Source organism: Megalops cyprinoides, chromosome 6 (assembly GCF_013368585.1).
Source record: "Megalops cyprinoides isolate fMegCyp1 chromosome 6, fMegCyp1.pri, whole genome shotgun sequence".
NCBI lineage: Eukaryota > Metazoa > Chordata > Actinopteri > Elopiformes > Megalopidae > Megalops > Megalops cyprinoides.
This window is the reverse complement of record NC_050588.1, coordinates 17944881-17956370: the sequence shown is the minus strand read 5'-3', so window position 1 is coordinate 17956370 and position 11490 is coordinate 17944881. Positions and strand designations below refer to the sequence as shown.

At 43.7% G+C, this 11490-nt stretch overlaps 1 protein-coding gene across 1 annotated transcript; it reads right to left on the bottom strand.

Annotated features, from left to right (window-relative positions):
• Window positions 1-1361: 1361 nt before the first annotated feature.
• On the bottom strand, window positions 1362-9462 carry tpx2 (TPX2 microtubule nucleation factor). Its single transcript, XM_036532178.1, has 17 exons — window positions 9379-9462; window positions 8626-8752; window positions 8327-8461; window positions 7948-8068; window positions 7558-7641; window positions 6632-6742; window positions 6215-6342; window positions 5952-6109; window positions 5632-5803; window positions 4936-5074; window positions 3972-4188; window positions 3382-3477; window positions 3084-3257; window positions 2698-2844; window positions 2197-2308; window positions 1817-1983; window positions 1362-1603 (listed from the first exon to the last, which is right to left on the bottom strand). The coding sequence occupies exons 2-17, from the start codon at window positions 8729-8731 to the stop codon at window positions 1493-1495; spliced, it is 2178 nt and encodes a 725-aa protein (XP_036388071.1). The 5' UTR covers window positions 8732-8752; window positions 9379-9462; the 3' UTR covers window positions 1362-1492.
• Between the last annotated feature and the right edge of the window lie 2028 nt (window positions 9463-11490).

The following is an 11490-nucleotide window of genomic DNA, read 5'->3' as shown; positions in this document are numbered from 1 at the left end:
TATCTAACTGGCAGCCAGTAGCATGTCCCATCTGTGCTGCTCTGTTGTGGCTGCCAGAGAAATCTGAAGCCCAGTTTTCCACTTCACCACAGGGGTCAGACAAAAAGAGACAGGCTTAAGTCTCTGCCCAATGCTAGGAACACAGCCAGCTAAACTTAGTTGCATCAACAGAGGAGTACAATACCAACTGAAGCATCAACTAAAAGAGACTGTCATCTCTACACCTCCAATAAATGTTCAAATGTTCAATGTCCATAAAGCCCCAATTCTCTCTTCTCTATCATCACCTATGCCCTCTCTACATTCAATTTCAGATTCAGTTTCTTGTTGCTAGAGCCAGACCATGTTTGTATTCTCCTGTATACTCCATTCCCTGATGCACCGTGCTCAAAAGTTCAGCTGTGAAGGTATGATACTACATGCATGTATATATCCATTTTTGTGTACATTTGCATGTGGACACACACATCAGATGAGTCTGCGCTTTTAGTGACAGACACGGTCAGATGTGGTATGAGGTTTACTGCATGTAGTTACAGGATAAAAATATCTGCCAAATGAATAAATGAAAATTCACATCTACACTGTGCCACACCACTCCTACCTTCCAAGGCTGCTTTCACATTGAAAACCAGTATATTACATGAACCTCTGTCTGTTGATTGTTACATGAAACTAATTGCATGAGGCCAAATTGCTGTCAACTGTGTGCAGGCTGGATGCAGCTAATTTTCTAGACTGCAACATGTAGCACCCATTGCAGCTATCAAGGACCAACTTTGCTGCAAGCAATAAAAGGTGCATATAAGGCTGACCTACAAAACAACTTAAGTCAAACATGTTTGGGGTGTCTGCAGGTCAGTTCACAAGGCTGCCAAGAGATTACAAAGCTAATAGGGTAAAAATGGGTGACACTGTAGCAAGGAGAGTCAGGAGATTACAACAGGGGTTAGCTTAGAAGTGAAATGATATTAAAACTGCTGGCAGGGTACAGGACAGCACAAAATCTAATGGGACATAGTATTAAGATGAAAGTAGCACTCAACTGATGTTCAATACAATACAAAACTTAAATAAAATATAAGAAAAAGGAAACCAAAGCCACTGTCAGATCTGAGCTTGGAAACCTGTGCAAATTAAGAGTCAAAGCACAGCACTACATGAAGCCAGTTTTGAATGAAAATTGGAATTTAGATTTGAAATCCAACTTTAATATATGTACATAAATTAACTTGCAAACCCTCCCCAACCCACAAAAAATTAAAAAATTAAAACCTGTTCCTTGCCCCTCCCTAACATTTTGGCGATAACCGGGACAGGTCACACCAGAGATAAGACATATTCAAGAACACCCCACCCCGTTTGTTTATTCATCATTGGCTACATATGTAAAAAAATGAAGGGTGAAGTAAAAGAGTGGTCAGAGACCTTTTGGCGATACTGGTTACAATTATGTACAGTCAGGAAAGGTAGCGCCCTCCAGAGAAGGGGGTCAGAGGCGGAAGCGATCAGAGAAGTTGGGGGACTGGGGTATGGTCAGGGGCACTTCGCTCCTCTTCAGCTCCACTGCTTTATAGCGTCTGATGGGCTGGGCCTTGTGCACCTAGAAAGAGGAGGCAGAGAATCACACGTTATCAAAATGCAGGCTGCAAGCTGGATTAGGCCAAAATAGTCAAACTCGGTCTATAAAGATAAATGCCCACGATGTCACAAGTAGTAGGTGCAACTGCTGCTTGCACTTGCGTGGCCTCATGTTCAGATTCTCGGTTTGGAGCACAGTCACCCCCAACAGACGATGCCTGCCCTGGGAACCTACCTGTTCTTGCCGGAGGCGTGCGATCTCCTCCTTCTCTTGCTCCTCCTGCTGCCTCCTCTCCTCCTCTTCCATGCGCGCACGTAGCGCCTCCTTTTCACACACTGCACGGTCAAACTCCAGGCGCTCCTTGGCGCGGCGCTCTGTGGACAGCTGGAAGCCATCTGCAACTGTGGAATTAGAGATGTTCTCTAAAGAGCAGAAGATGACAGTGTGGAATACAGGAGAGACAGGGCAAAAGCGAGAGAGAGAGAGAGAGGGAAGCCCCAACACAACCAGTAGTTAGTGGTGCAGTTGGGAGCAAGCAGCCAACCAGTGCAACACATACAATCACAGCAGCAACAGCAGAGTGAGGTGGGGGTTAGCTGTCTGCTTATGCTTACCCAAAACAGAGCGGTTCTCCTTCTTTGGGATAAAGGGCTCCTTGTGAGTGATTGTGTTGGGCCGTGCCTTGAAAGACGCCGCTTCTGCCTGCTGTTTGAGTTCCTCCTTCATCTGCGAGCAGGGGAGAGGGGTTAGATAAGATGGTTGAAGCTTGGAAAATCACAGGTACGGCTGGAGGTAGTAAGCTGGTTCATACCCATCATGATTCACATTAGGATACACATCTGAAAAGCTTTTTTTTTTTTTTAAACAAACAAAAAAACCCCACTATAGACTAAAAACATGCTTGAATTGCGATTGGCTTGGCTTTACCAGGAGATCACCGATACCAGTCCTTGTGGTAAAAATCAAAACAATGGAATGCTGCTAGTTACACTGCCACATTTAGTAGCTACGATGCAAGTAACATCACTGTCCTGAGAAACCCAAAGTTTATAAAAGGCCCAACTGCCAAAGACAGGACAAGTCAGTGCACCCTAGTGACTGGAGGATGATCTCACCATTTGTTCCCAGCGCTCGCTCTTAGTGGTGCCACGCTCATCGATAATAAGCTTGAAGGGCTCCACCTTAGTGGGTTCTGCCACCTTCTTGGCAGGAAGATGTACCTCACTGAAGTCTGGAAGCGGCTGGGCCTTGAACTTGGGCACCTGCAAGGAGGAAATTGAGGGCCATGAGTATGCTGTGTTTGCCAACCGCACTCTTAATGACTTTAAACCCATCCTAATCAGTCATATGAATTTATGCCTGCAAACTCCCTCAAAATATGCTACTGTTTAATATCAAATACAATCCATAAGCATCATGTAATGTCAAATTTTTGCCAAGCGCAAGAGCAGCATGCACGGTTCCCAAAATCATATTCCCCACTGCCAGCTCAGGGAAATACCTCTTCATGACGCATGTGCTCCAGCCTCTTCTCCTTGAGTGCCTGCTTCTCTCGCTCTCGAGCTTCAAAGGAGAAGGGACACACCTCCACTTGGGTCTTCTCTGGAAGCTTGGGCTGGAAGGGGAGGCCAAAGTGGGGCATGGGAATCACTTTGACCGGCGCGGATGGCTTTGTCTGAATCACAGGAACGTTAAAAAAAAAAAAAAGTTAGAGAAAAAGAGTTAGAGCGGCTCCTCCCACAAATGGGACACATTTTATTGAACATGAAGTCCTCTTTGGGGAGGTTGTTCAGACAGACCTCTTCAACCTTGCGCTCAACTCGTACGCGGTTCTTCAGAGCAAAGGCTGGGGACTCTGGGACTGTGGGATTCTGTACCTTTTTCTCTGGGACACCCTGAAGAACAGGACAATCAGTGAACACAGGCCCAAAAACAGGCCAAGCACAGTATAACTGCCCATACAGCACAGACCAAGTCTTTCTAGGGGTGAAGCTAGGGCCTAACAATAAGAAATGGTATCCATGTAGGGTTTCAAATTATTTATGTCCAAGCTGTCATTTGCCCATTAAGTCTAAACAGCATCCAGAGAATTTTCTACAATATGCAGGGTCAACGTTAATGTTTCCCCCAATTAGATACGATGGATTGCTGGTTTGTTAGAATAAATAATGAAACACATAATGAAAGGTGAAACCTATAATGAATCATTGTTACATGCTTCATATTACAGTTTAACTTTGCCATATTCAGCCAAGTAGATTTCTAGGCAACTTGTCCAACTGGGCAAATGAGAAAAAAACCTTCACATTGAAGCCTGATTATTAGTATGGACATCTGTAAGTTGGTAGCCAAAGTGCAGCGCAGTACCATTACCACCACGGATACCCACCACCACGTCTTCCAGGATGCGGACAGGCACAGGTCGTGAGTGGAAGGTATGGTCCTCAGGCTCCTCTGGCTTCTTGCTGGCTTTCCGCTCCTGCACCCGGCGCTCCACCTCCAAATGAAAGCCCTCTGGCTGGGTCACCTCCTTTGGCGTTGGCTTCTTTGGCACCAGAGCCTCCTCCAGGATCTTCCTGTTCAGCTCAAGAGCTTTGAACTTGAACCTGAAGACAGGAAGTGTTTGTGATATTCTCACCCATTGACAACGAATGTTTTTATAGAGCAATGCGGAGGAGAAACAGAAGACTGATGCAGGTTCCTCTAGGGCTGCTCGATTATAGTAATCATATTCATGATTATTTTGGTCAATACTGAGATCAGTTATTTAACACGATTATTCGTTGACTTTCAAAATATCATGCATTCATTGAACTGTAAAAAACGTGTCGATTTAACCCTTTTGCATGTACGGTCACACCGGTGTGATTTGCCGTCTAGCGCATATGCTAAAACCGGCACGATTAGAACACTAGATTGAAATTTTTTGGCTAATTTTAGCTTTGAGGAAACAGTGATTTAACATTAAAAAATATATGAAATGCTAACGGAAAAACATGAAGTTTAATAATGCTAATGAAAACATACCATGTAACGTAACGCGTGCGCTACATAGCATAAGTTACGTGCGAAAGGGTTAACAGTGGATTTTCTGGATTATAATTCAACTGAAAAACAAAAAGTAAAAAAGTAAATAAAATACAAACAATTGTTTTCTCTCGACTATCTTTTCATAATCGTTGGAAGACAAAATCGTAATTGAAAATAAGCCGATTAATCGGCCAGCCCTAGGTACATCCTAATCCTCTTGCCAATTGTTAATTCATGTGCCGTAAAGATCCGAGACTAAAAAATATGTACGAGGTCTGCACAGCACGGTGATCCAACACTGCAAAAAATGACAGAACACGTACTGGCGAAGCTTCTCCACCTCTTCCGCCTCAATCTCAGCGCTACTCTTCGCTGTCATCGGGCGACTCCTCTGCCTTGTCATCAGCTGAGGGGTCTGGGGGTGGGTGATTTTCAGCTTGTCCATCTTCATTGGGGATGGACCTGAAGGGGCAACACCACATTGAAGTGTTTCACAACAGTTTCCAATTGCCAATTGCATATCGGTCTCGTCTCACTTCAGCAACCCCGACATTTGCAAAGACAAATGCAATACTTTGAGATACGTCCACAGAACCAACAACCATTTCACACTACACAGCTCAACTACTCATTGGAGGAAAGGCAATATTATTTGAGGGAATCACAGGTGCCCAATTGCAGTGTGCCTGAGAACGATGGGACCAGAATCCTGGACGTCCTACCCAACCTCGCCCCTGAAACAACTTCAGTTTTGGAATCCATGTAATTATTGGCCAATGGTTACCACAGGATATCTCGTTGTCATGAGATTTCTGATACTTCAGAAGCACACAGGTGCAGATTTTTGCATGTTCAAATTTCAGTTTTTAAAGTTCAAAATAAACATGGACAAAATTTAAGAAAAACTAAAGTTGCCAAGCCCCAAAAGACCTTTCTCCAGCTAGATGTAAAATTCAACATGAAAATAGATAAATTAGAAGAGATGTCGGTGTTCACTGTGCTAATGACCCCGCCTGTACCTCTCTCCTCCCTCTGCCGGCTACGCAGGTGGTAGCGAGCTGGTGTACGCCGCTGGAAGCTCTCAATCGCCTGGGCCATGGGAACATATGCCTCCGTCTCCTCATGCTTGCGTTTGGTGCCGCCGGACAGATTGAAGGGCTTGGGGACAGTTGTGCCTCTCAGAGCCTTCGCCTGGAAGCGTAAGACTGACATTCAACGCCATATTTGAGCAGTCACGGTCATTAAGACAAGGCTTTCCAGAGCAGCCAATGCCTGTACACTTTTGACAGATGCTTGTGTACAGCTGTGAGAACAAGGCAGGACGGCAGCAGACACGTACAGGGGAGGACGGGTGTTTGCGCAGCTGAGTAGTGAAGTCCACCTCTTTGTAGGCACCATCTGCGGGGGCTTCAGTCTGAGCCTTCAGTCTCGCGTCTGTGCGGAAGCGGAACTCCACAGGGACTGTGGTAGACAGGGCAGGCTTCCTAACCGGCTGACCTGGGAATAGCACAGTGTTTAAAGTTCTTAGTGTTGTTTCACAGAGGATGGAACAATACTTTCAAATTCAACTGCTCAGGCCCTTTAAGAAGCTGTAATACTGACTGCCTGCTACAGCTGCCTTGAAGGAGGCCTCGTTCTTCTTCCGCTGCTCAGCCACCTCCTTCTGCAGTGCCTGCATGTGCTCAATCTCCAGCTGCTCTGAGCTCTTCTGCTTCAGAGACGCACTTCTCCTAGACACACACAGAATGATAAGCCAGGACACAAGCAAAGAAAGCCCTCAAAGCTTTGTAAACTGAGTTGTGTGTTGAATTAATTTTCTCTGATGTGGCTGCAAAAACAGAATGTTAGTTTACAGAGATGGTTACCCATCTCAGCATAATCCAGAATTAACTCTGCAAACAAAGGCATTTCAAAGCAAAGACCAAAGAAAATCAATGTTACCAAAAGAATGCAACATTTAAATGGATAAGATTGCCATGTTACAGAGCATGTTATTTCAGACTTTGTAGAAAAACTGACTTGACGGCAGTGGTGGCCACTGCTGACCGGGCAGCGGGTGCGGCATTACGAACTCCTCGCTGGCTGCCACTCGCGGACACGCTGCGGCGCAGGGGTCGGGATACTGAGCTCCTGTAAGAACAGAAAACCCAGAAGAATTTTTAGTGGAAGTGCCACTGGTGAAGTGCCTGAGCCAACATGTTGTCCACAGACCCAGAACTGACTGGCTGAACAGGCTACCCAGAATATGGAATCGCCATCCAAACTGACATGCATTTCAAACATCTGCTTCTACCAGGCACTGTAAAGTACTCTAGTTCTATGTATATGAAGAATCATTGCAAAGACCTGTATTCACTCTCTCACAAGCAGGAAAATGTATCCATTTTTACACTGTGCATTTTGGTGGACACTGACAAAGAACAGTTTTACATTAGGCATTCAAATACTGATCAAATCATGTATATACAAATGGCCCAGGTAATTATTTTCACTATGGTCAAGCCATTTTGAAAATAAGACAAGTTAAGTTTTACACATGCACATGTGAACATGGTAACTGTATCAGTGATAGATGTTTGCTCCAAACAGACTACACAAGCTAATCAAAATCATGGTTCCCCTGTAATTAACTCACGTATTGCCCCTTCATTTCACTGGTTAAAATGGAACAGTGCTCCCCTCCAAATATACATGCAACCCATCCTCTTAGTGATACAGCAATACAGAGCACCACAGTGAAATGGATAAACTTCCGGTTATCGCTCAGATTTACCTCCGTCGCTTTAGGTCAGGAACAGCAAATGCTTTAACATTTCTGCAATCAGTGCAAAAAACAAACAAATGACTGCAGTATCACCCCTGTTGATTTGCAAATCTGTGGATGCCAGAAACTGCTGTGCACACTCGGCCAGGTCCAGATAAGTTAGCAAATTTGAGTAACTCACCTCCTGGGTTTCTTTTGCGGGGGAGGCGTATCAACAACCCTTTTATTTTCCTCTTGTCTGACTGCTTCCTTGCGCTTTGACACCCTGAGGCCAGAGAAAGAGATGCTACTCATTACTCATCTGAAGAGTAAACCTGGAAACTCAGATAACATTTCTTGGTTTGTTAAGCATCCCGTTGTGACAAAAGCTCAACATGACATTCAGGAACTGGGCTGTGTGATTAAACATTTACAGCTCTCTATTGAACTTCTCAGAGCACTGTGTATCATGGGTTTGTTTAGATCTACTCCACAGATAACCTCTAGTGTGAAAATGATGTTCTAGAGCAAAGGCCTGAAGAAACCCCCCCCCCCCCCCCCCCCCAAAAAAATGCTAGTAACACCCCCAGACCTGCGCGGCTGTCGGGATGGAGCCTTTCTCTGGGCCTGGAGAGAGGTGGAGGGATGGCCATTACCCCATGACGTCACAACATTTGAGGGCACTGCAGAGTTTGGATTATCTTCATCTGAAACTGCCAACGCACATTTAAAATTAATGTTAATTTGCACCCAGACAAACACCAACTCAAGACATTCCTTAATGGGAGGTCTTATCTCAGCAACCAAGAATGGGAAAGTGAGACCTGAAGATCCACAATGAGTGGTTACACTGTACTGTCAACCACTGTCTTGGACAAATGAAAGACTGTTCAATGGAAAAACAAGCACTGGTTCAAACAAGTGAGTAATTGGTAGAACGTGATCATTAAACTCATTCTGAAAATGCTTACCTTTGGTAGCATTGTCAGCTCTTGGCCTGGGAGACACCACTGCCCTGGGAATGTCCGTATTTGCTGGGCTGCTCCAAGGTTTGTCCGTCTTCAGTGGGGTTATGAGCTGGCAAGCTGCAGGGTCTGACATGCGATCTATGGATAAAACCAGTGAGGTAATAAGCAATTTCGGTAATAAAGTCAGACCATACTAAAGATTTGTTAGCCTCTTCTGCAAGAGCCATCATGCATTTAAAAATGCATAAAATTGGACAGGGGTCACGGGCTAAAGGCAAAAACTGGAAATGGAAGTAACATACCAAACCAACGATCTGCATTGTCCTCGACATCCAAAGAGGCGAAATCTACGACATGTGATGGTGCATCAAACTCGTAAGAGGCCGCGTTTTCTTGATGCAAGTCCATCTCCGAAGCCTGTCTATCCTCCTACAGACAAATCAAGATTAACGCTGGCTCGTCACAATCACTCATCTAATTCATTCAGCCATTTGTTAATACATTACGAAACGATGCCCAACTCAGCAAGCGTGTAAGCTTGCATGGAGTATGCATCGCCAACCCGTAATTTGGAAGGTTGCTAATACAAGATAACTTTGTAATTTAGTCAACAGCGTTGTTTAAATGAGCAACAATTTAACCAGGGAATTTGTTGGCTCACTACACACAAATGCACTGTAATTGTAAGATATAACGTTAGCCGACTCATTTTTTAACTTAAATAAAATTAGCAACAACCGGACGCTAGGTAGAAAGCCAAACCCATTCATATCAAGGGAAAAAGTATTTGTTCTAGCTAGAATAACCAGCTATTTTATATCCAGCCGCATAACTTGCCATCTCGACAAACCTAGCCAATATCAACTCTTAAATAAGTATTTTCAAGTGAACCACACTTGTTATTTCTCGTATAGTTTAGCAGGCGAGTTGGAATAAGTCTAGACAACAACACTAGCGAGCCACACTAAAGTTACACAAAGTTGTGGCCGGGGTAATCTGCCAGTCTTGTCAAAGCAACATTATAACTCAAACACAAAATAGGGTTAAAACCTTACCTTAAAACTCCTGGCCTGTTCAAATACAGATTCCTTTATCGTGCTCAAACTCACTACAAACGCTATCCGCGAAGACACCCAGCACAACTCCCTCCGCTCACCACCGTTTAGTTATGGTTTGAAATTCTTTCGCTTTCAAACTGTCCTATCACCAGCTACTTCCGGACTTCGCGCGTGTCTATTGGCTAACGTTCCAGTTTTCATAGCGCCACGTGACAAAATTAAAGCTGTCTTATCCGTTCACGTGCTTATTCATATCCCATCCAGTTAGGGGTTGTTACGGAAGCGAAGCAAACAATATTTCATTGCAAAAAAATTCCATGGCCTGGGTATCATGGATAAGCACCACTAGATAGATGTGCGTGTTTAACTAAAAAGTTTATTATTTAGGATGGTCATAACTAGGAAAAAGCAACTTTAAGGCTAATTGGAGTTGCAGAATTTAGAAGACCCGTTGCGATTTGCAATGGTATTGTGCTGTTGCTTCACATTACATAATCCAAGAATGCTGTAAAGCGCTGCCACTTCTATTGTGTTTCACACACAAACACACACACACAGACACCTGTCCACGCTGAGTTTTCTGTTGTCATTAATTTCATCGTCATAATTTCTTGATTTTTTTTTTCTTTTAAACGGAATAAGTCAAGTGGATGACAAGATATTTCATGATGAGTTGTCCTAAAAAAACAAGAGGAGACTGGTGGAAACTCTTCCTGTTTTTACACCCCCCCCCCCCCCCCCCATTCTTTCTTGAAGCTGCTTATTTATTCCTTTCTGTATCTGTTCATTTGTTGCGTAGTAATAATACTGTGTTGAAACAGACATTGAATAATTACTATTCTGAACCTCCACGATAAGACAGCCTTTAATTTTTATCCCCAGCAATTCGAGGGAAAGTGCTAACTGGCTGGAGTGCCTACTATAAAGGCTACCGTACTGGAGTAATGCAGGGTTATTCCACAGGAGGGAAGTATTTGATTTTTTTTTTTTTTGGCACAGTCATAGCTTTTTAAATTGTATCTTATTTTTATCATAAAGATCATTATGGTTCCAAAAGGAATGCCTTTTCATCAAAAATTGTCTCTCCTTCTTTTGGAAAAAAGAAAAAAAGATACAAATAAAGCATCCACACCTCAAAGCTGTAAAGGTTTTTAAGTTATTGTAGCAAAACAAAGGCACAGTATACTTTATAACTAAACAGAGTGATGTGGTCATTGAGGAGCTGGGATCTTAACCCAAAGACTGAAGCTTTAATTCCCAGGTAGAAACTGCCATTGTGCCTTGAACAAGGTTCTTAATCTGCATGGCTTCAGTAAACCCCTACAGGCAGCTGTGTAAAAATGAAAGTGTTTAGTCATCCTGCATAATGTCTGGTATCTACTAGAAGGAAGCGGACAGGGAAAGTCATTGCCGACCCCTCACATCCTGGCCATCATATATTTGAACTCCTTCCCTCTGGCAGGCGCTTCAGATCACTACCCACCAAAATAAGTAGACAACAGAATAGTGTCTTCCCACACACCATCACACTCTTGAACCATTAAAGCAGCAATGTGGCAACTGCATCTTTGCTATTGCATGTCCACAGTGCAATAGTAGCTGTACATATCCATTGCCTGCACTCACGTATATATTAACTCACGTTTAACTCATGTGTAATAGTTGTTCATACATACCTCATTCATTCCACCCTTGTTCCATGTATGTGTCCTGGACTACTGTTGTTTGTTGGTACACTATTGTTTGGTATCTTTTGTTGTCACTTTGACGTTGTATGCAAGCAGTACCAGAGACACTGGCACCCGAGTCAAATTCCTTGTATGTGCAGAAGCATGCTTGGCCAATAAAGTCTGCTTCTGATAATAATTAATGTAAATGAATGATATAGCTGACCTGATGTAAACAGAACCTATGCCTCAGATGGCATGGTGCATACAATGGGAGGTTATACTACTCTGGTAGCTCTAAGATTAGATTGTCCGCCCCCAATCCTAACCCCAACCATTTAATGCACTTTTATGATTCTGATCCAGGAGTAGTTGCTACTGGTTTAAAGCGCCCAAATGCAGTAACAGCTGGTGAGCTACAAATATGTTTTGGATAAACCAA